The sequence below is a fragment of the Diplotaxodon limnothrissa genome, linkage group LG5 (assembly GCF_057381915.1).
Source record: "Diplotaxodon limnothrissa isolate DT_005_m linkage group LG5, D_limnothrissa_male_GT1.1, whole genome shotgun sequence".
Classification (NCBI taxonomy): Eukaryota; Metazoa; Chordata; class Actinopteri; order Cichliformes; family Cichlidae; genus Diplotaxodon; species Diplotaxodon limnothrissa.
In genome coordinates, this window is record NC_140600.1 from 6,494,115 (window position 1) to 6,520,402 (window position 26,288).

Here is a 26,288-nt window from a genome sequence, read left to right on the forward strand (position 1 = left end):
AAGGAACTGAGGCACTGAGCTTAGTTGACTGGGATTCTACATTCAGTGGCTGTGTCCTAATTCAAGGGTAGGAAATTCAGGGGTAGGGTGGATCCTTCGAAGCATGCTACCCCTGAATTTGGACACAGCCACTCGCTCTTTAGAGATATGCCTTGGTTTTAAAAAAAATTTTCTTTGGATATATCCTCCAAAGCAACAGGGGGCGGTAAATATAGCACTGCAAGTATTAAATGTGCGCGTGACACAATACGGAAACGGCAACTATCAACAGTGGATGCTGTATGTTTGCGAAGCCTGGTTTCTTTAATTCTCAAAGACAACTTTGCTAGCAGCGGATTTCAGTAACAGTTCCTGAAATGATAACTTGCAAGCCGATAAAGTTTTGGATTTGAGAGACAATGGCGGCGAACTGGGCCGAGAGGATTTCTGCTTTCTCCCGCAGACCGTCCGGCTTCCTCTCCGGGACCACCGCGGAGGCTTTCCTGGCGGAGTTGCTCCGCGAGCTCCGCGATGACAGAGCCACTTACAGCGTTAAGGTAAATATAGTGAACAGAAAGCGTCGGTATTGTGTCAGCTGGCAAACATGTACAGTGCAGTGTGTCATATTCATTGTCTGTTCCCTTATTTCGCTCTGGAACGTGTGTACCTTAGCCACTGACACTAAATTAGCCTTGTTTGACTCTCTACATTCGCAAGACAGCAACGAGCAAACTGTGTTGTTTGGTAGCTATGGGATACGGAGAAGTTTGAAAATGTAAAGCAGTAACATATATGTGACTGTACTTACAGACTTGCTGTTTTTTTAAGGATTTGTGGCAGTAACCTGGCGGAAGGCCAGGCAAGCTAATGTTTTTGTGTGCAGTGTTCTTATCTTCTATGTGTTTCCCACTCGCAGATCCTCCTGCTATCGCCGCTGTGTGAGCACCCCACCCTGCTGTGTTGTTCGGACTCTGTGGGTGAGGAGACAGCCCTGGAGCTCATGTCAGTATTCGCCCAGTGTCCTCCTAAGTCTGTCCAGTTTCGTTGTCACCTCCTCCTGGCTCTCACCTCCGTCCTCATCTGCACTTCCTGTGTGAAGAGCCACTCCCGTGCATCTCTAGACTTTCTGGATGTGCTCCTTCAAATAGCCCAGGACACCAGCGACATCCATACGGATGGCAGCCAGCGTCCTCTTCGGGCAATAGCCTGCGAGTGCCTGCGGGAACTGGAGGCCTGCTGCCCCGGCCTCCTCTCCCAGCGCCTTGAGCTCTTGGGTGGACTCTGGCAGCAGGAAACATCGAGGCTCCACCAGGCTTACGCGGAGCTTTACACTCTGGTGTTAAGAAATGCCATCTATCAGCTCACCCAGGAAACAGGAGCTGGTGCTGAGCACCTTAAAGCCCTTCTGGGAGGGAACACATCAGCTGCATGGGAAGCAGACCAGGAGTCAGGCCTGGCAAGCAGCAAGGACTCAGCCATACTGTCTTCTCTCATCCTGGGACCCATGGGTACAGTACCAACTCTGCACACCGGCCCTGACTGTAAGGAGCTGCGATCAGTCCTCTCCACCCTCCTGGATGAGTCCTACCTGCTCACTCCTCTGTGTCAGGCTACACTATTACATAGACTGACAGAGGTGGTTGCCATGGTGCCTGGAGTCCCTCCAGCTATATTCAGGACTCACCTGCTGCGGCTCCTGGGCACCAGTGAGGTTTGTGTTACATGGAATGAATTGAAGGGGGAGGGGAATCAGTAAAGGATGAAGTGCTGTGATTCCTTAAAGCAGGAAATTAGTTGGCGTTTTTGCACTTCTAGTTCCTTGTTTATAATCTGACTGGGTTTTTGGTTAGATGGCTGAAAGTGTGTGGTTAAGTCTTTCAGCATTTGCATGTCTTGTTCTACAAGATAAAATATGTTGGTGTCTGTCCTCAACTTTGAAGGTACCGTCAGTCAATTTTAAAGTTATTTAATAGGGGGAAAAAAAGAATATTATACTCATCAATATATATATTGATTAGTGTGTAATTACATCTTCCAACAATTTGATGAGGAAACCACCCTGATCCCACGCCATATTTTGAATAAATCAAGTTTTGCCTGTTTGCCTAGAGACCAGTCATATACGTAAGACGTCAAAGGCAGAGGAGAAGAGAAGTAGTAGTTGTTTGCATGTTGTGGAGGAACATTTCAATTTATTCCTGCACCTTCAGACTCATTATATGAAGCGCCTTACATGTTTTATCGTCAGAGAAGCGGTCCCCTCCAGCAAAGACACAGAAAACGCAACACAAAGCGACAAAACCACCACTATCATAATGAAACGACACCCTCTTTCTCCTCGCCTCGAGCCTCATGTTCTGAATTGAAGTCATTTACATTTTATGACCTAATTTATTTCCAAGTGTTACTATTCATATATGTTAATATATAGTGTATACAAAAATGTGCTTTTTACACAAACACCACATAACGCCAGCCTGTCGTGGCCGTTATGGGACACAGCTTATATTTCATGGTTTTGATCTCTCTTGACTAAAACGTGTTCTACAGCAGCCACCGTAATGAGATTACATACTTGAATTAAAGGTTAAGAAAACAGAACTGAGGTGCGTGGAATATCCACAGGCCCCGTTGTGTGGAGTAATGGGCTATTGTTAAAAGAAGACATTTTTCTGTTTCAGTCTGATCGTTTCAATTCAAAACACGATTTATTCTAAAAACTTGTTATTGATTACTGCCAAATATGTGTTTTCTGTTTTTCTTTTTAATAAAACAAATTGTCTTTCCCTTTGGTAAGTTTTGGGATGTGATCAGTCTGATTGTTTTGGTGTTTTTCATGCCGTCAGGTGAGCCTCCTTCATGCCACTCTGCTGCTGAAGTGTGCCTTCACAGACAGCCTGTTCAGCTCTGAAGACGAAGCCTTCATCCTCAAACGGCTAGTGGTGCTCTCCCAGCACCTGCTCCTGAGCACGCCTGAGAAACTCTTCTACATGGACTGCATCCTGCACTTCCCGGAGAACCGGCCCATCAGCTGCGGCGACGGTGACGAGACCCTCCCCGTGCTCCTCACGCCGCAGCTCGCTTCAGCTCTGGTCCCCACCGTGTTTAATGACAGCGCCACCCTGCTCGCCCGGTTCAACATGCTATCCCTGGTGTACCTGGAGGAGGGGGAGGAAGGCCAGGGAGGCCAGGGGCTGGCCTACCTCTACGAGCACCTGAGCTCGCTGCTGAGCATGGTGGAGAACGGGTGCGGCAGAGAGCTCGTCGTCACCTTCTTCAGAGCGGCCTTCCTTTTCCTGTATTATTTCTGCCACGTGGAGCGTTACTCCAACGACCTGACCAAGCAGCTGTGTCAGCTCTACCTCAACCACACCAAGCTGGCTCCACATTTCATCAACCTGGCTGACCAGACCCAGGACAGACTGTCTGAATCCAGCTGGTCTGTGGGGCTCCTCAAAGCTCTGCAGAGGGTCATTACTGAGGCACCGCTAACCCAGCTCACCTCACACGACCTCAGCCGGCACCTCAAGATGCTGGCCCGAGTGGCGGAGGAAGGAGAGATCATCCAGCAAAGCACCCTCACCTTCCTCTCCAGCATCATCACTCCCTCGTCATCCTCGTTGTGCACAGGTGGTGATTGGCGTCTGGGAAACGAAATCCTCAGGGTCTGCCGCCATCTGCTCGTCCACCCAAGTCTGGACTCGCTGCTGACTCCTCTGGCTGACGTCCTGCAGCTCCTCGTCTGCCACTACGCAGACATGGAGATCCAGGACCACGCCCGTCTCTACTACACCCTCCTGACCACGCTGTCAAGGGAGAAGCTGGCTGGGGTGTTGGCACAGGGCATGGAAGAGGGAGGGCGTCAGGACAAAAAGCAGTCACTGTCCTGCCTCATAGGTGAGGGGCTGACGAGCACACTGACCATCCAGCAGACAGAGAGAGCTGTATTCAGGCTGATCGAGGCCCCTCCTGAGCCACGAGCAGGAGACATAAATTCAAATGAAGTACAGAAAGGCCCGGAGGAGGCGAGCGCATCGATGGAGGCCTACAGAGATCAATTCAGTGACTCCAGCTTTGCTTCAGAGATCACCTTACAGTACCAGCTGGTCCACATCAACTCTCATGACTCTCACTTCGATCAACTCTTTAGCATCCGCCTTCACTTCAGCCTCACAGACCATCACTACGAGGAGCTGGGCGACATCAGCGTCCCATGTCTTCTCAGAGAGAGGCCGTCGGCCATAGTTCAGCTAACACTGAAGCCCAGGAAGCCTTACCCTACCAGCCTCCACGCCAGCGCCATCTTCACCTCTCCAGATGGCCATACATGGCACACCACCCTACCTGACATCCATGTGGCTTTCCAGCAAACTTTCCTGCCTCTGCCTGTCCCCTCAAACTGGGGACGAGGCGGCACACTGAGCGTGTTCGAGGGTTTGTGGGACGAAATCTGCTCAGAGAGCGGAGACAGTGCTATGAGCCTATTCTGCTGCCAGCTGAAGGAAGCAGCTCTAAATACACTGGTGGAAAAGCACTTCCTCCCCTTCCTCATATCAGACGCGTCACATAAAGAAGAATTCAAAGTGCTCTTCTTCCTCCCACCACGCTCTCACATCCTGCTGAAGGTAAGCTCAGAGGAGGACGCCGTGCACTTCAACATTGCCACGGATAACTGGGAGCTTCTGTCTCATATTAACTCTTACCTTCTAAAAATTACATCATTACAGGAAGACACGCTCAGCTGACTGTGATGGACAATATTTTAAAAATAGAAATGCACTTTTAACATCCATATTTTTCAAAGTAAGATGTAAATGGGACTGACTGGGGACAGTTGATTTAAAATGAAGAAATTGCACTTTGATTTTGTTGATATGCAATTAAACAAACATGAAATGACAGTTTATTTTCTGGAGACAAAAAATCTCATCTTTACACTTTTATTTTTAAGAAAAGCCAATTCATAACTTACGAGTGTGCAAACTCATCAACCAGATAATTAACCATTGTTGCCCTCACTTCTGTACCAGTAATGCAATTGTTTATATTAACAGTGGCCATATTTGATTACTGTACAGTGATGTTAAACAGTAAAGTAATCATTAGGAACATCCCGAACACTGTCATGTATTAGCTATTGGTCTAAATATTGGTAGTGGTCTTCTCTCTTTTGGCTGAAAAGCTAGAAAAAATAAAGACACCGGAGAAACATGCTTCAACCACAAGTGTTGACATTGTAGTTTGTCCACTAGAGGGCACTGATGGAAATGCCACAGGGACGACAACCAGCTGACTCGTCCAGTCAGACCATAAACAAGTAAGTTGTCACATTATCCTAGTCCTCACTCATAAATAACTACACATAGCACATTTGGGAAATCTCTTGTGTGCATGAAAAAAAATATTGGCTTTTTTAAAATCACCATATATCAATATTGTCTTACAGTTGGGCTTTAATCAAGAGCCCAAGTTTCAAGAATACAGCTGGATAAGGTGCCTTGTTTCACCACTAATGGTGCTAAAAAGCTAAACCTTTCGGAGTGGTTCAGTTTTTTCTTAAACTCTATGCTAACCTAGAATTCTGCTGAAAAATTGCAGACTGATGCTGTACTAACATGAGACGCAGAAGTACAATTCCTTTTGGTGAGAAAAGCTGGATGTCAGCTTCTTGTGTTTTTGGATGAGCTCTGTGGTGCAGCTTTATATCTGATCCTTGTGCTGAAGGTTGGTGGAATATTCTGCTACACGAGTTCTAATAAATGCTCTCATACAGTAAAAGTGTCCAGACACAGTCTATCAGAGATTTTCACTTTTAGAAAAGATTTGTGTGTGTGTGTACAAACATAAACTTAACAAGTTGTGTCCTTAAGGCAACATGAGAAAGTCGGTGAAGCTTTTGTGACTGACACGAGCAGTTCTGGAATCCTTTAAGACTAGCGTTAGCATCTGGCTCATGTCCTTGAAAAGCCCAGTGTGTACAAGTTGGAGCAGTCTGTTCTTTATTCAGTGAGGCCTCTGAAGTTGGGTCCTGCGTACGTAGGTAAGGCTGTCTGCTGGCTGACGAGTTTGTCCATGACGGCAAGCTCTGCGTCTCTCTTCTCCACCTCGTCGAAGGGGGTCCACGACATGTCGTGTTGAAGTTTGAATGCACCAAGAAATGGGTGAGGGGAGCTTGGACCCCATTCCTGTGGAGGAGAGGAGAGGACTGTCATAATAAATAGAATATGTTTTGAGATCAAAAATCCACCATGAAGGAAACTCTCTTCATTGTCCTTTAGTTTGCTAACGTTCAGCACATCAAAGTCTGCAATACCGACAGCTTTTCTTTATGTTTGTAAAACGATTTCACGTAAATACAAACTGCAGTCCAGTGAGGTGATGTAACAGAAAAGCTCTGATCACGGTTCTGTCAGATTCACTTTTTTTTGTTTTAGTCCTGTTGTCATTTATTAGCCACATGCTGCTTTACACATAATGATTTCTAGTTTCGGGTTACAGTTTATTGGTGTAACGCTGGTATCAGATCAGTATTTGGTATGGACAGAAATCAGGAGCTAAGGAATCGAATAAGAAAGAAAAAGAGTAGCATTGGCGGTATCTCTAATTCAAACAAATAAAAAACGTAGGAGTTTTATCCAAATTGGATAAAATTCTAAAAAGCTTATCCTGCTACATTTTTTTTAACAAATGTTTTACATTTACAATTGAAAAGGTTAATCTTCTTAAAACCAGTTTGTGCTTCCAAAACCATCCACAGCTGCAGCGTAACCAGCCACATCCAACCTGAGCAACCTGATCATCTGATTTATCAGCTCCCTTCTGGCTGCACGACCTTTGAACACTAACACACAGACGTGCAGCGTCACGTTGAGTATTCACGTGTGTGATGTAACAGCTGCTGTACTGGAGTTTTGTAACTGCTGTCAGTCTGGGCTGACATAACATGAACAAGGCTGGTGCCTACCATAGGCGAGAGGATGGAGAAGTATTTCTGTCCCGATGGCCTCTGATAGAGGTAGTAGATGTTGCCTGGCTTTTTCACAATGTTACAGGCAGCGTGGTGCAGTTCAGAGTCTCTTTTGGCTTCTTCCAAAGCCTAGCAGAGAAGCAAAGATGTTGCCTTTAGATCAGAGCAACGTGACCATGCAGCTCATCCAGCGTGCACGGCTCTTACCTTCCTCGCCTGCTCCTGCAGGTATCTGATCTGGTCTGCAATGACTGTCAGTTTGTTGCAGGCATTGGCTTTTACAAACTCATCTCCCTGGGGGGGGGAAACAAAACACATATTCAGATATAACACATATTCATTATGAGAATAACCTGAAAGTAAAAAATAACAAAAACTGAGTCCAATCCACACCTTCTGGACTTGCTCTGCAAGAGCAACCAGATTCATGGGGTCTCCAACTCTGTTGGTCTGGTAGGAACTAACCAGTTCCAGCCCACTGGGAGCACTGCTGCTCTCAACCAGAGTCACTGCAAAAAAATAAAATAAAAATGAAAAACTAAATAGTAGATTGTTTCTTAAATATGGTGCTGCCTTCATGGCACATTTGAAAATCTGCTAAATAAAGAATTCATTTACTACCTAAACGTTTCACATATATATATATATATATATATATATATATATATATATATATATATATATATATATATATATATATATATATATATATATATATATATATGTGTGTGTGTGTATGTATCGGGGGAAACTTGGGCTTCAGTCTTACTGATATATCACATTTTCTCCTCCCTAATAATGATGACTGGTATTACAGAAGTTCATAGAAAAATAAAAATTATCAACATTTCAGAATTGCAGTACCTTTAAGATGAAACAACCTTTGTCTCAGCACATTTATTACAACTTTCTAACGTCTAAAGTTTTAAACTCCATGTAGAGACGGGGTTAACCTGCTGGGAGCAGCTTCTATACGAAAAGCTACAGGAGTCCTACCTCTGAACACTTCCTCACATGTGACACAATAATGTTATTAAAACACTAACACCAAATTATTTTACATGCACACGGTCCCCCGCCTCGCTGTTGGGCTCACGCAGCATTTCAGTAACCACGCAGACTGCACTGGTTACGCATGTAATGTAACTCTAGAAAATGCTAACCCACACGCTCAGCATGAACTTGAGTGTCTAGTTGCGAGTACAGTTCAGCTTTTACTTAAACAGAGGGTCAGCTCGTGTGACAGTGCGTACAGTCAGATAACCGAGAAAAAGGATTCACGTGAGATTTTTGATCAAGTAAGTGTGTACATGTGTTACCTGTTGTGGTTTTCTCGGGCTGGTTAGGCAGGCTGACCGTCCTGTCCATGTCGTCTTCCTTGAAGTTTTACTATAAACTCCTCTCTCGAGTAATATCAATAATCACAACCTATCTTTAGGCTGTCCACTTGCCTGTTTTGCAACCAACTCGTATTCAACTAAAAATACTGTAGGGATCACTGGGTCCTAATCTCCGCCCCGTTCTGCTCAAAATAGTTGTCCATATTTATGCCTTTTTAAAATACATTTAATTATGCAGTTAATTTTAGCTTACTGGTGATTATGAATTTGTTTTGTTTTATTATAATTATGTATTGGGATTAATAATGATATAAACTTTTATATTCTGTATTTCGTACTTCACTACATTTACGCTTGTTCTTTCAGGCTCTCAAATAGCAGGTCGACACGAGACAGAGCATTTAAACATGAAGATATGTCAATGTTAAGAAATATACGAAGTTGTATAATACACATAAAACGGAAGCTGTGCTCCACTTTTGACTGAGTCAGACTGCACTTAAAAGCTTCTAGCTAAAGCTCACATTAAAGCTGACACTTTCACTAAAAGATGTATTTTTATTGGTTTCGCTCGATCTTCCTCGCGCATACTACGTTTCCCATAATACATTGCGTGCTTAGTTAATTTTTTTGGTAAGTGAACAATTTTTTGGTAAGTTTTTTTCTATTGTGACAAAATTAAAATCCTCTGTTTTGTCTTTATTATTTTACTATTTGCGCAAAGTTATAAATAAACACAACAAAAATAAAATTACACATCGTCTGCAGGATTCGATGATATTCTTTGACCAGCTTAAAGCGGTGGAACAGCGATCTTGATTAAATAGAAGAATGTTAAGCTTTACAATATACTGTGACACATTTCAGATGTACTGCCCATCATGCTGTTTGGGAATTCTCTTCCAACATCCAGCATCACAGCAGTACAACTTCATTAACAGCTTCAGTCAGACACGTTGAAAACTTTTAAAAAGTACATTTTTAGGCCATTGACGGGCTCTATCAGTGGCCTATAATACGAGTTTCTCCACAGACTTCAGGTTTCTTTGGGTGCCGTGTCTTCTCCTTGCCTCACCAGAACCTCACTGCTGTGTTCCTACGCACCAACAGCTGTATTTGGGAGCCTGTGAAAGTGTGAATGAGGACAATTCCAAACAGATCCATCAGTGGAAAAAAGCAAACAGTTAAAAGTACAGTTTTCATTGGTTAGTTGCCTTTTCTCGGACTTTTGTCAATAAACTTTCATACATTTTAACCAGACCTTTTCAGAAATCTGTGTCATTTTGTGTTTATTCAACTAGTGAAAATATTTTGCTCTCAAGCTCTGAAGCACTAAATCAACTCGTATCATGTTGCATACGGCTGATGCGTATGCATATGCATAAGGATGAAGGGTGGGGGGGTGTTGCCGAGGGGGGCTCCGCCGCTCAAATCCCACCTCCAGTCAAGCTCCTGGTGGAGAAAGGAGTAGTAACAATTCTCTCTGCGTACCGGCTCGTCGTCGGCCACAGGCCCAGGCTCAGGTCCCGCTGCAGAGCCCTGACACTTTGCCACCATGGAGCTCCGTTATGCGCTCACATTCCTCTGTGTTGTCGTGGTGCCTGCGTGCACATCGGACACTGAAGTGAGCAGCCACTTTGTTTTGGAGCCTTATGATTTCCTCTTCGACACGGCGGTGGAAGCTTACTATAAGGGGGACTGGTTATCGGTGATTCTGAACATGGAGAAGGCTCTCAAAAACAAAGCCACTTTGCGCAAAGTTAAAGCTCAGTGCCGCCAGAGCTGCGCCAACCAGACCGCTTTCGGCGAGCCTTTGGCCGGGTTGGGAGTTCCCATACCGGGGACCGGCTCTGTGGAGGACCTGGGCTTCTTCCAGAAATTCCTGAAGCGGGCCGACTGTGTTAACTCCTGCGAAACTGAGAAAGTCGGCGCACCAAGTTTGCATCTCGTCAGCGAGGAAATAGAGCTGGAGTTCAAGAAGAGGAGCCCATATAATTACCTACAAGTGGCGTATTTTAAGGTAGAAAAGGATGCTGGCAGCTACAGTGTGGCCTGTCTCTCACTGCACACACACACTCGCTTTGCTCTAGGCGAGCTAGAACAGTAAAAACTTTAGCACTGATTCTTTTTTAGCCTGTAAGTTAGAGCTGATGTGGAGCACATTACTGTTTTGCCCCAACCCCCCAAAACCAAGACAACCATGCCACGTCTTAAGGTGGAGTCAGCTTCTGCGGGGTGTGACGTTAGGACGTGAAATTGAGCGATTTAAAGGCCTAAAATTTTATTTTCAAAAGCTCCTGCTGGCAAACCACAAACGCTTGATCTGTGAAATAAGTAGGGACTAGCAATTATTTATTTTATTAATTTTTTTGTAGACTTAAATTCGTTTTTAACAAGATATTTTTCCAACTAAGCAAGTTAGGGGGCGTAAAGATGAATGGGTTAGTGTGAAAATAAGGATTTATTTTCTGCTCTGATGAAAATATTTTCTATGAAACTCTGTGTGACATGGCAGAGGTGTGCGGGACAAACGTCAAACAGGACGTTTGTCCCGCACACCTCAGCCTGGCCCCTAAAAGCTCAGGCTGAAGAAAATGTTAAAGTTAGTTTTTATCAAAAAGTCATAGAGCTGTCATAACTCATACAGTACTGTGCAAAAGTCTCAAGCCACGACTCATTTCTTCTCATTAGCTATTTTAGGGGGATATCTGTGTGTGCAGGTGACTATTACTGTGCATAATTATTAGGCAACTCAACAAAAAACAAATATATACCCATTTCAATTATTTATTTTTACCAGTGACACCAATATAACATCTCCACATTCACAAATATACATTTCTGACTAGGGCTGAACGATTATGGAAAATAATCTAATTGCGATTTTTTGCCCCAATATTGCGATTGCGATGCGATATGCGATTTTTTTTAAGGTCTTTGTCTTCTGTATTATTAAACAAAGACAAGCAATACATCATATAGTATGGCCAATACTATATTACATTAATTTTAAACTGTTCTTTCCTGGAAGACAGACCTCTGTTATGATGACATGAGGTGATGCATGAATTGATGACTGACATTTTTATTTAACTTCTTCAATCACAACAGTATATTTGAACATACACAATAGTTTATTTTTAGCTTACAAACATCTGAGCATAAAGTGCTGACAAGGAACCCTGGTGTAAACATTAAAATGAAAGTCAGTACAATGTGCAGATTGCAGAAATATACATAAAAAAAATCAGTGGCTTTACCACACTCAGTTTTTCGACATCTGTGAACTACTAGACAGTCATTCAATTAAAAAATAATATTAAATAAATAAAACTAATAAATAAAAAATACACACATCTTACTGATCTCTGCAGTCAGTAACATTACACATAAAGTGCAAACATAATAGCAATTGTATAAACACACACACAAACACGCCTTTAAAATTTAAAGGCGTGAAATTGGACGGTCTAGCCTTCTGATTAGCTAATCAGAAGGCTAGTTCTGATTAGCGTCACCGCTGTCTCGGTGGAGTTTAATAAACTCGGCCGTCTGCTTCTTGCTATCTAAAATATAACCAGACACTGGCGTAAATTCTCGACTGTCTCATACTTCTGTTTAATAAGTTTTCTGTTTGACGTTTAGTCAGCTGTGTGAAAACCAAGGAGGAACCCACCCGGGGGATTAATAAAGTTTTATTTTATCTAATCTAATAACTTTAATCTCAGCCAAACCGATTTACTCACGAACAAACAAAACACTGAAAAAAGCCCAACAATAACATTTTTAGGTTGTCTAAGTGACTTATATATCACGTTTAACCCGAGGAGCGAAACTCCGCGGTGATCTGAAAATGATGTGCCGGGAGTTGTGCCGTTCTCGGCCGCATCAGTAACCCTCGAGCTCCCGGCTAGCTGTCGAGCTGGTGGGTAGCAGACGCCTCTGAAAACGTCGAAGCACTTTTGCAAATATGGGATATCTTGATAAACCGAGCAGATATTTGATGTTTACACAACTACTTTCTCGCCTGAAAATATTTTAAAAGTTTATTTTGTGACCCTGAAAGATTAGTATGAGTAATTTTAAAACTTAGTAGCGGCCGCCATTGTTGGAAACTGGAGTTTGGCTGGGCCGCGCTATGAATTCTGGGATATGGTAGTAATTTGGACAGCCTTCGGCGCGTCGCTGTGACGTAATCGGTCTACAAATGCGGCCTCAGGAGGATGCAGCCCATGAATTTGGACATGTCCAGAGTATAATCGCAGCCTTTGCGGTTAGAAAATTGCACTTGATCATGTCGCGATATTATCGCAAATGCGATATATCGTTCAGCCCTATTTCTGACATTCAAAAACAAAACAAAAACAAATCAGCGACCAATATAGCCACCTTTCTTTGCAAGGACACTCAAAAGCCTGCCATCCATGGCTTCTGTCAGTGTTTTGATCTGTTCACCATCAACATTGCGTGCAGCAGCAACCACAGCCTCCCAGACACTGTTCAGAGAGGTGTACTGTTTTCCCTCCTTGTAAATCTCACATTTGATGATGGACCACAGGTTCTCAATGGGGTTCAGATCAGGTGAACAAGGAGGCCATGTCATTAGTTTTTCTTCTTTTATACCCTTTCTTGCCAGCCGCGCTGTGGAGTACTTGGACGCGTGTGATGGAGCATTGTCCTGCATGGAAATCATGTTTTTCTTGAAGGATGCAGACTTCTTCCTGTACCACTGCTTGAAGAAGGTGTCTTCCAGAAACTGGCAGTAGGACTGGGAGTTGAGCTTGACTCCATCCTCAACCCGAAAAGGCCCCACAAGCTCATCTTTGATGATACCAGCCCAAACCAGTACTCCACCTCCACCTTGCTGGCGTCTGAGTCGGACTGGAGCTCTCTGCCCTTTACCAATCCAGCCACGGGCCCATCCATCTGGCCCATCAAGACTCACTCTCATTTCATCAGTCCATAAAACCTTAGAAAAACCAGTCTTGAGATATTTCTTGGCCCAGTCTTGACGTTTCAGCTTGTGTGTCTTGTTCAGTGGTGGTCGTCTTTCAGCCTTTCTTACCTTGGCCATGTCTCTGAGTATTGCACACCTTGTGCTTTTGGGCACTCCAGTGATGTTGCAGCTCTGAAATATGGCCAAACTGGTGGCAAGTGGCATCTTGGCAGCTGCACGCTTGACTTTTCTCAGTTCATGGACAGTTATTTTGCGCCTTGGTTTTTCCACACGCTTCTTGCGACCCTGTTGACTATTTTGAATGAAACGCTTGATTGTTCGATGATCACGCTTCAGAAGCTTTGCAATTTTGAGACTGCTGCATCCCTCTGCAAGATATCTCACTATTTTTGACTTTTCTGAGCCTGTCAAGTCCTTCTTTTGACCCATTTTGCTAAAGGAAAGGACGTTGCCTAATAATTATGCACACCTGATATAGGGTGTTGATGTCATTAGACCACACCCCTTCTCATTACAGAGATGCACATCACCTAATATGCTTAATTGGTAGTAGGCTTTCGAGCCTATACAGCTTGGAGTAAGACAACATGCATGAAGAGGATGATGTGGACAAAATACTCATTTGCCTAATAATTCTGCACTCCCTGTATTGCTCAAAACCACTTCAAAAAAGCCTCATAAAGAAATGAGGGATTGCTCAGGACTATTGCACAGCGCTGTATTATGCTTACGTATGAGTATGATGTACCACTGTAGGAAAACCAGAAAAAATGGCTTACTGTTTTCAAGTTCGGTTGTTTTTAGGATGTTGTTAGGTTGTTAGACTATTTTGTGACCCACTAAATCCACACAACTGCAACCTGGTCAGTTCAGTCAGGCCTTACATTAGTACGATTCACTTACTTGTGATTTCATTGTAATATATATTCTGAACTTTTGAAATATTTTAAAATCTGAGAAATACGACTGGTACTATATTGCTTTACTACTCTCAGCAATCAAAGCCCTTTCCTACTAAAAGTCTCAGTCTCTGTTTATACAAGGATATTTTTCCTATGCCTAAATACTTTTAACCTACCATGATCAAAGTTACACTGTGATGGATGCATCGGGGGAAACCTGGGCTTCAGTCTTGCCAAAAAATCTTTTAAGTCTTTCTACCTACTGAGCTGCCTAAACGTTAGCGTTTCAGATAGTAAAGAGTAAACTGAAATCCACCCCAGAAAATGTAAAGATAACAGTTTGGCCCTTATGGGTTACCAGACCAAAAATGTGAACATTTAAAATGATATTGCATCAAAAATCATTTATAGCAGATTAATTACCCCCAAAATAAAAGTGAGTGAAAGTTGACAAACACAGTCTGAAGTACCTGTACAAAAACATACAATAAGAATGATTAAACATAAATATGTAACATAATTAGTTAAAATAATAGCCTGTGTACATTACTGACGTCTCAATATGAGTATGTCAGGATCAATATTGGCTGGTGTATATAGTTAGCTAACATTTGGAAAGTAAAGAGCAACTACTGGGCTTAGTGCACCAAAACAAAAGTAAAATCAGAGTAGATTAAATGTATTCCACTACTACATTAACTAACTGTTAATGTATCTGTGCCTACATGAGATATTTTGATACCAAGTTAGCTTGCACGAGTTTTCCAGTTGAATTAAATAGAATAGAAAATAAGCTTGTGTATGTGTGTTTTTCTTCCTTTCAGATCAATAAGCTGGCCAAAGCAGTAGCAGCTGCCAACACGTTTTTCCTGGCCAACCCAGATCACATGGAGATGAGACAGAATCTGGACTACTACAGGATGATGGCAGGAGTACAGGAGGACGACTTCAAAGATCTGGAGGCCAGGCCACACATGGTGAAAGCAAACTCCGTCTTTGATAATGCTGTTATGTTCTTGTAGCCTCATCCTCTGCTGATTGTCTATAATTCATCTACAGTTTATTTTTATTGACATTTCATTAGTTTGGTCAGTTAAGTCAAATTAAGGAACAGTCAGACGATCCCCTGTGAACTAGCACTTGGTGACAACGAGAAGGAAGAACTCTCTTTTAACAGGAAGTGGCTTCCAGCAGGACCAGGCTCAGGGAGAGAAGGCAATCTATCATAATCAGCTGGAGGGGAAAACAGAAGAGAAGAAAGGAGGGCATTTTTCTTTACATGTTGCCACACGATGCAGTCTCTAACGATGATTCAAGCAGAAAGATTTAAACTCCTTTGTCTGCCTGACTGACCTTGAACAGATGAAGCTGACTGTTGCAGTAGCTGTGATGTGCCCTCTCTCTTCAGGCCCAGTTTCTGCTGGGAAAGAGCTCCTACAGTGACGACTCCTTCATCCTGGCGGCTGAACACTTTGAATCAGCCGTAGATGAGTACTTCATAGCTGATAAGGAGTGCAGAGTTCTGTGTGAGGGAGCCTACAACTATGATGGATACAACTACATGGAGTACAGTGCAGACCTGTTCCAGAGTATGAGTGGTGAGGCAGCATATCCTTTGCTTGTGAGCACTAAAGATTCCAACAGAGCTGAGAATTTGATGTGAAGCTGCATGCAAGGGAGACATTTGTATGGCAAATATGAAAAATAGGCTGCATGTGCTATAAATACTTGTATAAATGTGTCTGTGTCCCTCAGACCACTACCTGCAGGTGCTGAGCTGTAAGCAGCACTGTGCTGTGGAGCTGGCCTTAACTGCTGGCAGAGACAAGCCCTTTGAGGACTTCCTGCCTTCACACTTCAACTACCTGCAGTTCTCCTACTACAACAGTGAGTTTCACAGTGCTTTCTATAAGTCAGGTGTGCCTGTATCCACTGTCCTTAGCAACAATGCAGAAAAGAAGTCTAAACACAGAAATGAACAGCTATGGCCTCATATACACGGATCATCTGTTTGACGACTTTAATAGCAAAAACACAGACCTGCACCTAACATGAACGAGATTACCTCATAAATAAGCCAAATATTATATGATAATAGATCAGCATTTATTGCTGGACTCTGAATGGAAGTAATTCATGTGAATTTCTTTGTATTTAGTTTTCAATTGATTTGCAGTTTTTGCCCATTTGTTACAGTTGATCACAGATTAAAAGATTATCGCACATAATTGTCAACATTGACAGTGGAGTGATTGCTGTTTAATCATTGTCTTTATGCACCAAACTTGCTTTGCAGAGCCCAACTCACTGCAACTAATTGCAATAATTCTGGTCATGCCACATTTTTTAAAACTGTTCTGTGTGACTGTAGACTTAAAGAGCTTTTTGGTACATATGTTAAATACTTTAACTATTTATATAGTAAATAAAAAAGAGAAAATTCTCTTGTACTGCATGTATTTATAATGTATTTCTTCAAAATTAACCAAAAGAATTGCAGCGTTTTATGTAAAATTTCATATTGTTATATTTTACTTCTCCCTAGTGGCAGCCTTTAAAAGAGCAATATGAAAAATAACCCTGTCCTGTAAGAGTTTAGGCTCTTAACCTCTGAACTGCTGCAGGTTTCTTCCTGTTAAAGGAGAGTTTTTCCTTCTCTCTGTCACCAAAGTCCTTTTTCTGTTTTTATTGTAGGGTCTACCTTACAATATAAAGCACCTTGAGGTGACTGTTGTTGTATAAATAAAACTGAATTGAATTGAATCACCAGGTGACCACTGACCAGTCTCAGCATAAGACCAGGTTTTGTTTTAGCCAAAGAGGCAAATATTCTGAAACTATAAGATGTCATGTTAATCATTTTACATTGTTTTGTTTTGTTATAAGTTCTTCCATGTGGTTGTTCCAAACTTAGCATACTAACTTCATATAGCAGTAACACAATGAAGGTCTTTAAAATATTTTCATACTTTTATTTTTATTTTTCACACTTTCTTCATAATTTGATTTCATTTTTTGAATGTTTAACAACAAGTTTAAGCTAAAATTCTTCCGTGCTGTAACTTTAGAGTCCCCTGTAGGTACAGGATGTTTGTTATGAAATAGTCACTGGTGTTTAAGAACAAGGATATATGCTGCAAATCCAATAACATCCTTTTTGTTCACATCCATGATTCCATGTATTTTTGTCTTTTCTTTCCAGGTGAGAAGTACGAGAAGGCCATAGAGTGTGCTAAGACCTACCTGCTGTTCCACCCTGAGGATGAGGTGATGAACCAGAACCTGAACTATTACTCTGCCATGCTGGGCGAGGACAAAGCAGCAGCCATATCAGCCCGACAGGTACAGTTACACTGTGTTTAACAGAGGCTTTCAACCTCTTCTTCAACCTCACCGTGAGTGCAGTTATTCCTAGCATTGTGTTATCTTAATCCTTAGTGATCAGCAGTAAATTAGCCTGAACAAAGTGTGGTGGCAGAAAAATGGTCTTCATCAGCACTCACGTGTACTCAGGGGCACATTAAAAAAAGGCTCTGGTGGTGATCTAAGCACATAACTGTTTGCTGATTCTTAAAAAAGATTTGAGCTGCCCTGGGCCCTAAATGTCCACATAACACACTATTTAAAGTGGGTTATTATGGTTATCCATCACTACTAATGACTAAGTGATTATTTCCCAGGTGGAGGTTGCTGGCCTGTGGCCTGTGTTTTAGAATATAAAGGCTCCAAAGGTAGATGCAGGTGTATTATTACACCTGCATCTGTTGTCCAGACATCTGTATCCACAGCCTGACGGTGTGTATGCACCATGAGAGCAGAGCTGCATGAGCTCAAACACACTGCAACCTAAGAAAACACCCTCAAATCAAAGAATGCTACAAAAGCACAGGAGATAAAACAGAAGCTGAACAAGCACAACACAGATTTGCTCTCTGAATGCATACATCACCACTAACACGCGTCCGTCAGAATCACTGTAAAAAAAAAAGCCAGACCAATTTGTTCCTACTAAAATAAAGGAGAAGACAGCTCCAACTGGAGCTAAGGAACCAGAGATATAACGACGGTCTTTATAGCGCAGGCTTTGTGATTGTTGAATGTGATTTTAGGAGCTATGTTACAGGCTGCTGCTGACTTGTAATCCCTAGGTGGTGAAACAGTACATTCAGCAGTCGCTCCTGGAGAAAGAGCTCCTCTACTTTGGTTATGAAGCCTTTGGAATCACTTTTGTAGATCCGGTAAGTGTATAACTCAGTTTACATCTCACCACATTCTGCACTACTTATGAAGTGCTGGGATATAAATAAATGTGATCTTTGAATTCTCTGTTATTTTTGCTTAAAGGACTCGTGGACCCCCGAAGATGTCATGCCTAAGAAACTGAGAGAGAAACAGAAGTAAGACTAAGAGCACCGCCACACGTGTGCAGGTCGAGCATGAAGGTGCACTTAAAGTCAGTGTTGTTATCTGCGTGTGTGTTGCTGTGTCTCAGGGCTGAGAGAGAGACTGCAGCGAGGATCACAGAGGAGATAGGAAACCTGATGAAGGAGATTGAGAATCTGGTTGAGGAAAAGAAGAAGGATTCTTCAGAAATGACCAAGATGATAGTGCCACAGGAAGGTGAATGTTTCAGAGAACCAGGGTATAAAATGTCAGTCTTGTACAACCAGTCTTTATCCTCACGTCTTTATCTGTGACCTTATCTTGTAGATGGCGCTCTGCTGTACAGTGACATCAAGGTGACCATGACATCCAAGCAGCTGAATGGCTCCCAGCGGGTTTTGCTGGACGGTGTGATCACAGATGAGGAGTGCAGGGAGCTGCACCGTCTCTCCAATGTGAGTAGCCCCAAGGAATAAAGTTCAGTCCGTGTCAGCAAAGATTTCCTCACATCACCTGCATTCTGATCGTGTCCCGTATGTATGTTTTTCAGCTCGGCTGTTATAGGAGTTGCTTAATGTTGCATTTATTTCACAGACAGCTGCTCTAAAAGGCGATGGCTATAGAGGACGACCATCCCCACATTCCCCCAGCGAGCTGTACCAGGGAGTCACCGTCCTGAAGGCTGTCAAGGTCTATAAAGCAGAAAAATTCCAAATAAGAGATGCCAACACAAGCACAAACGTTCACCTTTAATCATAGCTAGGGGAAAGATCAAAGCTGGTTCTTTATGTGGAAACAAAAAATACGTTTTTTAGTATAACAGCAGACTTTTTCCACATTTCAGCATCAAAACAACAGAACATGCAGCATATAGCTTATGTGCTCGAGCTGGCGGATGAGAATAAAAATGTTTGCAGCAGGTTAATCTAGAGGCTCACCTGTAAATGTAACCTGATGCTTATTGCTTCCAGCTGTTTGAGGTAATTAAATAGTTGCAGCTTCGTAGGATCCAAAACGACACGTGTGACTCAGCACGTCAGTTATTGTCTACACAGAGAGGAACGATCACTTAGAATCTGACAGTATATCACTTTTCCACAACATAATGCAGTCCTGTGAAAAACTGTTGATTCAGTAGCTTGTAGAATTATATTTAGCAACAATAACTTGAAGTAATTGTTTGATGTATTATTTTATCAGCATCTCACATGATTGTGGAGGAATTTTGAACGACTCTTCTTTGTAGTATTGCTTCAGTTGATTGAGGTTTGCAGGCATTCGTTTATTCACAGCATGGAGCAATCATCACCCCTTCACCACCGTGCTTGACACTTTGTACGATGTGCTTGTGCTGATAGCCAGTGTTTGGTTTTCTCCCAACATGTCGCTGGGAATTCTAGCCAAAGAGCTCCACTTTGGTCTTGTCTGTCCAAAGAACCTGAAGCTTTGCAAACCTAAGACGTGTTCTCTTTAGAGAGAAGATGCTCTTTCCTGGAACATTTTTCATCTTCAGTGCAAACACTTTTGTATTTATAGTTCTATATAAAAACAGACTCAACATTGTTTTCCTCCTTGTCCCAGCTTTTACATGGTTTTTCTTCTTCTCACAGCTTGGCCAGGAGGGGAAGGTCCCTCTGAAGAGCGCTCGTCTGTTCTTTGACCTCAGTGAGAAAGTGAGGAAGGTCTTAGAGTCCTACTTCCGTCTGGACACTCCACTCTATTTCACATACTCCCACCTGGTCTGTCGCTCTGCCATCGATGGTAAGCTAACCACTGACACTGTGTCATTTTTTCCCCATCCTGATTTTGTGTCTAGGAGTTGGTTCAGACATCACTCCCAAATGACCTCGTTTATCTGTTAGATCTGCTAGGACATGCCCGTCCTGCCCCGCGCTACAATATAAATGTCATTGTAGACCATTGTTAGGTGGTTGCCAAGTAACGTGATGCCATTGTAACATATCGTATATCTAATAATAGTTGATTTTTGTCAATATAAACTAGATGTTACTGTTGTGAAATAAAAATCATACGATGGTTAGACAGGTAAATGGCAGTTGGTTGGTGGTTGCTAGGCAACATGGTAACATCATAATGTGTTACATAGATAACAACCTTCAGGGGTCTAAGATGTACCTGTGCCATGTGTTTGGTTGCTCAGCTCCTCATCATAGAGCTGGCAGACAGACAAACAGAGATTTAGTGAATTAATTCAAAGTCCTGGACTGAAGAAGTCACTGGATGAGTGACGAAATGTTTCTCCCACTGAAAATGCTACATCCAGATGAACAGAAACCTTTTGGGATTTTCCTTACTTAGGTGAATGTGCATGCATCAAGACATAAAATCAGCAGACTGCAGCACCAGTGGCAGGAAGAAAAACGCATGTTTGTTTGATTTTTATTTTTTTCTTGCTGTCTACCCAGCATGCAGATAACTTTGTAGAGAAGAACCTTAGAACACAAGTAAAATTCAGTTTTATTTATCTAACACAAAATCACAATAACAGTTGCCTCACGGTGCTTGCAACAAAATTGTAACTGTGATGTAATAACTGAAGTTAGTACAGTCAAATATACTGAATTCAGTACCATTTTGGTCTCCACTACCTCTGACAATAAATACACAAAGAAACATATTTAGCTGTTGAATTCTCAGCTAGCTTTGTTTTTGGGCCCAAATTTCTCCAAATGTTCTCTCTGTGCTCCTGTTTGTTCAGAGAAGCAGGACGACCGTAAGGACATGAGTCACCCTGTCCACGTCGACAACTGTGTGCTGGTTTCTGAGGTCAACGAGTGTGTAAAGGAACCTCCTGCATACACTTACAGAGACTACAGGTATGGTTACACACACACACACACACACACACACACACACACACACACACACACACACACACACACACACACACTTAAAATTCTGTCTACACAACCCACCCTGATGACAAGGACCGGCTGACCTCCTGGTGTCTCACTCCTGCAGTGCCATCCTTTATTTGAATGAGGACTTTGAAGGAGGAGAGTTCATTTTCACAGAGCTTGATGCCAAAACAGTGACGGTAAATATATATCTGATGTTTTTTCCTTTCTTTTTTAAAACTGTAAAGTTTTCTTTCAGACTGCTTTAGCTGCCTCCAAATGTTTTTATTTATTTGTTTTTTGATTTGTTAATGCTAAGTTAAGTTAATGGTTAGCAAGCAGCATCCATAAACTGTGTGCATATCTGCAATTTAGTGCTGAATAAAACACTAGTAAAACAAACTCTGACTGGAGTTTAATAACTGGCTATGGATGGAAAAAAATCACCCCAGTCAGAGTTGTTTCAATCATTCTCTACTGCTTATCCTTATCCTGTCTCTAACCCTATCCTAGATGGGGAAACTATCCATAGGGATCAAACATGTGTTTGTCCCAGGCTGTAAATGTGCTTTAACTGTAAGCTTGTGCTGTGTTTCCATAAGGAGTAAAAGTCCCACAAATAACTCTTTATGCCCGGAGCAAAGCCAAGCCATGAAGTCCAAGGAACTCTCTGTAGACCTTTGGAAAGGGTAAAGTGTTGGGTGGTCTCAGTTTTTGTGAGATTTAAAAGTTTGGGACCACTTGGACTCTTTATAGAGTTGGCAGGCTGTATTTTGCTAACGGCATTTAAATCTTAAAGCTATCACGATTCCTTGTGATGGGATTGTCTCTCGCTGTTACGGAAAATGACAGTGGGCTGAAGTGAGGAGGGATGCTGTAAAACAAAAAGATGTCCTTTAAGAAAACCTCACAATGAAAAGTCTCGCACATTTAATAAAAGTATGAAATTGTCTAAAATTCAGTTTGGATGGGTCACCACGGGAATTTCAGCACATAATCTTGCTATTTTCTCCCCTCTACATTATTTTAGATTTGCCTGGTTGTTTTGGCTTTTCTGTAGTTTGTGTAAACATGGTAATAGGATTCTAATTAGATTCATTAGCTTTATTAACAGTTGCACCTAAAAATACAAAAATCTCTGATGCATAGGACCGGCAAGTGGTTAATTTAGACCTATAATTACCTGTGAAAATGGCATATACGAGACAATTACAAGGCCTTTCACAAACACATCTGGATCATGTAGGATGCACATTTTGAACTCACGTTAATGTGCTTACTTTTAAGGAGCACTTGATGTGCACGTCCTTTGCAAATTTAGTATTAAATTTGATGTAAAGTGGTTTAAATATGCACTTAAAAACACTGACATTAACTATTGCTCTAACTATAGACACCTGAAGTTGCTCTAGAAGGCAGAGATCAGAGAATGGGGTCAGAGTTTACTTTTCAGCACTTTAATGACCCTAATCAAATAGTTATGACAGCACTGGAGTTGCTTCACGGCAGATGTTTGACTTTCTTTAAGGGGCCCAACTAAAAGGCAGGAATTAAACCCTGTGGAACACCTGCACAGAGATCTAAACTGTTCATTTTAATGAGGTTCCTGTTATAGATTATTAAGTGTACATGTGGACAAACTGCTAAGTTTATCCACAGGGTTTGACTGACAGAGTCTGAATACTTTTTAAAGCCACTGTGCATTTAACAAAAATGCATTTTTAACCACATCGATGTTGATTGTGTTGCGTGGTGTGTGTCTTCTCAAGGCGGAGGTGCATCCAAAGTGTGGTCGCGTGGTTGGTTTTGGAGCAGGGAAAGAAAACCCACACGGTGTCAAAGCTGTCACCCGGGGTCAGAGGTGTGCTGTTGCTCTGTGGTTCACCTTGGATCCTGCTCACGAGGAAAAGGTAAGGAAAACCACTGTAACCAGATGTGAGCATGCATAGGCTTTAGGTTTGGGTCTGTGTGCAATCCTTTTAAACAATAACTTCTTCCAAAATGGAGAAAGATGGGTCAGGATTTAGCATGAATTGTTCAAATGATCCTTTTTTCTAACACCTTGAATTCAGTTCAGTTCCATTTTTTTATATAGTGCCAAATCTCAACAACAGTTACCCCTAGGGACTTTATATTGTCAGGTAAAGACTCTACAATAATACAGAGAAAATAGAGAAAACCCCAACAATCAGATGACCCCTATGGGCAAGCACTTTGGCGACAGTGGGAAGGAAAAACTCCCTTTTAACAGGAAGAAACCTCCAGCAGAACCAGGCTCAGGGAGGGGCGGGGCCATCTGCCTTGACTGGTTGGGGTAGGGGGAGGAAGACAGGACAAAGACATGCTGTGGAAGAGAGACAGAGATTAATAATAACTAATGATTAAATGTAGAATGATGTATGAACACATAGGGAGTTAAAAGTGAGTGAAGAAGAACTACGTAGTGCATCAGACTATTTCCACAAAGTTATAAAGACAGCCTAAGTTGAAAACAGTGCACACAGTCAGTTATTGCTGTGCAGAAATATGAAACTCAGCTCTAGATAATGATGTTGTGTTTTCTGACTGCCAGCACAACTTCAAAGAAAATTTGTGATTCATACCTGTTCCTTGTTTCATTTTGCAGTCTCCCAAACATTTTCTTTTTTTGTCCCATAGGAAAGAATCCAGGCTCAGGATTTGCTGAAGATGTTTTCTACACCAGTGGATGCAGAGTTCAGTAAAAATGAGGCCATGGAAACTGAGTCTCAACCGAAAGCTCCCGCACAGGCTGACCAGGAGGCAGCCAGAAAAAAAGAAGTAGGAGAGCAGAAGCTCAAGCTGAACACGTCGGGCGATGCACAAACTGACCTGCTGAAGGATGCGGGGGAGGCCAAAACAGCCAGTAAAGGAACCACTAAAACCAAAGCTGCACCTAAAACAAAGCCTAAAGCTGGAGATCAAACGAAGGCAAAGACGACAGGCAAAGTTAAAGCTGCTGCTGCAAAAGATGGAAAACAGACAGCAAAAACAAAAGCAAAGCAGGGTGATAAACAGAAAACAAAACCAGCTGCAAAAAAGACAGTAAAAGCAGTTAAGAAGGACTCCACCTCAGCACCAGACTCTCAGAGCAACAAGGATGAATTGTGATCAAACAACACGTGCCTCTGTTTTCATGTGGGGCCAGCTACTGTCTACAAGATCTTCTCTGTGGGTGGTTAAATAAAAAGCTGTGTTACAAAATGTTATTTTTCTTTAAATACATTCATTATTTTGGATGTCACTTAAATTGTTCGCTATTTATGTGGTATGTGGTTGCTGACAATCTGCCCTCTGATTCCTTTTGCCCTGTGACAGCTGTGATAGGCTCCAGCACCCTGTGACCCTGAAGTAGATAAGCAGAGGAAATACATTGATGGACAGTCTTCACATGTGCCCACAATCACTCTCTAAACATGTGTATTTGGCCCTAGCTCTGAATCGTCTCACTTTAAACTCCCATGTCTCTCTGTTTTACTTGACTGGTGATGTCATGATATGAAACCTGGCATAGGTGTGAAAAACCTTCATATCAACTGCTCAAATAATAAGTGATGTTTACAATATATGCTTGTTGCAGTACTCCGGACAGACACTGGATGGCAGCACAGACGCATTCTTGAGTAATTTGACGCTCACTGAGTGTACACTGAGCTGCAGCAGTTTCACTTTGAGTAAGAGAGTTCCACAGAATCACTGCTGTGATTTGTTTTGCACCTCCTGAAGTTCAGCAGATTTCTGCGTCTTTATAAACCAGCAGGGAAAACTGCAACCTGAAAGAACTCCTCCAAACATGCTGAATGTTATTGCTTTTCCAAGTTCGGGTGAGTTCAAAGAAACATTCTGTGTTTAGCAAAAACACGTTAAAACTGTATTGCAGTGTATGAACGGTGCATTGTCCTGGATAGTGAAGCTTAAACGTCCAAGAGAGGGAACAGAGGGAAGGCACCGGGACATCTTCAGTCAAGAAAACTCCATGTAGGATCCTTATCAAATGGATCAAGGCAATATAGTTCAACCATATTGTGGTTTACTTTTGTGCTAAATGAAAGCAATGTTATCATCGGCCATTAGCCAATCAGCTCCAGTATCCATGTCAAGTACTGAATTATCCTACATGTAACTTCAGTTTAGTAATTTAAGACAGTTTTCAAAGCATAATTCAAACTGAGGTAAACCACCTCACAAAGCTGCATCTCTACACACACGATGCAACTCAGTGCTGCCTAAGTCACTGCTGTTTCTTGGTTTATGGTTTGAAAGACTAGCAACTGCTGTGGTGGAACCTAAAGAGGATCCCAATACACAAATAAACAACAACAAAAGATGAAATACTTAGTAGAAGCAGATAACACACAATGTTATTACTTAGCTAAGACAATGTGTTGCACTTCTACAACTACTTCACAGAATATTATTTCAAGGAATTTTTGCTAGAAATGCTCTACCGGATTTATACCCTACTCCAATTTAGTATACCCTGGAATCATTAAGAACACATGACTTAGAATGAAGCATGTTTGAATTGGTGGGTCCGCAGCTGTTCTGTTAAGGGTGCACAGAGCCAGGAGCCAGAGTCTGCTTTATCTGCAGCACGGTGGTTAGCACTGTTGCCTCACAGCAAGAAGGTCCTGAGTTCAATTCCACCATCAGGCCGGGGTCTTTCTGTGTGGAGTTTGCATGTTCTCCCTGTGTTTGCGTGGGTTCTCTCCGGGTACTCCGGCTTCCTCCCACCGTCCAAAGACATGCAGCTTGAGGGGATAGGTTAATTGGATAATCCAAATTGCCACTAGGTGTGAATGTGCGAGTGAATGTGAGTGTGAATGGTTGTCTGTCTCTGTGTGTTGGCCCTGCGACAGACTGGCGACCTGTCCAGGGTGTACC

General features: G+C 42.3%; 3 protein-coding genes across 3 annotated transcripts; 2 read left to right on the forward strand and 1 right to left on the reverse strand.

Annotated features, from left to right (window-relative positions):
* The first annotated feature begins 267 nt into the window (after positions 1–267).
* Positions 268–5,391, forward strand: ap5b1 (adaptor related protein complex 5 subunit beta 1). Its single transcript, XM_085352986.1, has 3 exons — positions 268–536; positions 896–1,690; positions 2,826–5,391. Exons 1-3 carry the CDS (start codon positions 399–401, stop codon positions 4,722–4,724), a joined length of 2,832 nt encoding a protein of 943 aa, XP_085209112.1. The 5' UTR covers positions 268–398; the 3' UTR covers positions 4,725–5,391.
* Positions 4,855–8,410, reverse strand: lg5h1orf50 (linkage group 5 C1orf50 homolog). The gene is made up of 5 exons (XM_085352987.1): positions 8,266–8,410; positions 7,340–7,455; positions 7,154–7,240; positions 6,944–7,075; positions 4,855–6,164 (listed from the first exon to the last, which is right to left on the reverse strand). The coding sequence occupies exons 1-5, from the start codon at positions 8,312–8,314 to the stop codon at positions 5,979–5,981; spliced, it is 570 nt and encodes a 189-aa protein (XP_085209113.1). The 5' UTR covers positions 8,315–8,410; the 3' UTR covers positions 4,855–5,978.
* Positions 8,411–9,739: 1,329 nt separating this feature from the next.
* p3h1 (prolyl 3-hydroxylase 1) lies at positions 9,740–24,593 on the forward strand. Its single transcript, XM_085353713.1, has 15 exons — positions 9,740–10,306; positions 14,970–15,122; positions 15,554–15,743; positions 15,901–16,032; positions 17,348–17,487; positions 18,294–18,383; positions 18,490–18,542; positions 18,638–18,765; positions 18,856–18,983; positions 19,123–19,218; positions 20,139–20,289; positions 21,248–21,365; positions 21,511–21,586; positions 23,156–23,296; positions 24,045–24,593. Exons 1-15 carry the CDS (start codon positions 9,842–9,844, stop codon positions 24,513–24,515), a joined length of 2,532 nt encoding a protein of 843 aa, XP_085209839.1. The 5' UTR covers positions 9,740–9,841; the 3' UTR covers positions 24,516–24,593.
* The last annotated feature ends 1,695 nt before the right edge of the window (positions 24,594–26,288 follow it).

Excerpts from the sequence above, each read along its gene's own strand:
- ap5b1 (XM_085352986.1), top strand. The coding sequence starts at position 399 with ATGGCGGCGAACTGGGCCGAGAGGATTTCTGCTTTCTCCCGCAGACCG. Across the intron at positions 537-895 it reads GAGCCACTTACAGCGTTAAG|ATCCTCCTGCTATCGCCGCT; the intron begins GTAAATATAGTG and ends TCCCACTCGCAG. Across the intron at positions 1,691-2,825 it reads GGCTCCTGGGCACCAGTGAG|GTGAGCCTCCTTCATGCCAC; the intron begins GTTTGTGTTACA and ends TCATGCCGTCAG.
- lg5h1orf50 (XM_085352987.1), bottom strand. The coding sequence starts at position 8,314 with ATGGACAGGACGGTCAGCCTGCCTAACCAGCCCGAGAAAACCACAACA. Across the intron at positions 7,076-7,153 it reads TGCAGGAGCAGGCGAGGAAG|GCTTTGGAAGAAGCCAAAAG; the intron begins GTAAGAGCCGTG and ends CTTCTCTGCTAG. Across the intron at positions 6,165-6,943 it reads TCTCCATCCTCTCGCCTATG|GAATGGGGTCCAAGCTCCCC; the intron begins GTAGGCACCAGC and ends TCTCCTCCACAG.
- p3h1 (XM_085353713.1), top strand. The coding sequence starts at position 9,842 with ATGGAGCTCCGTTATGCGCTCACATTCCTCTGTGTTGTCGTGGTGCCT. Across the intron at positions 10,307-14,969 it reads TACAAGTGGCGTATTTTAAG|ATCAATAAGCTGGCCAAAGC; the intron begins GTAGAAAAGGAT and ends TCTTCCTTTCAG. Across the intron at positions 21,587-23,155 it reads TTGATGCCAAAACAGTGACG|GCGGAGGTGCATCCAAAGTG; the intron begins GTAAATATATAT and ends TGTCTTCTCAAG.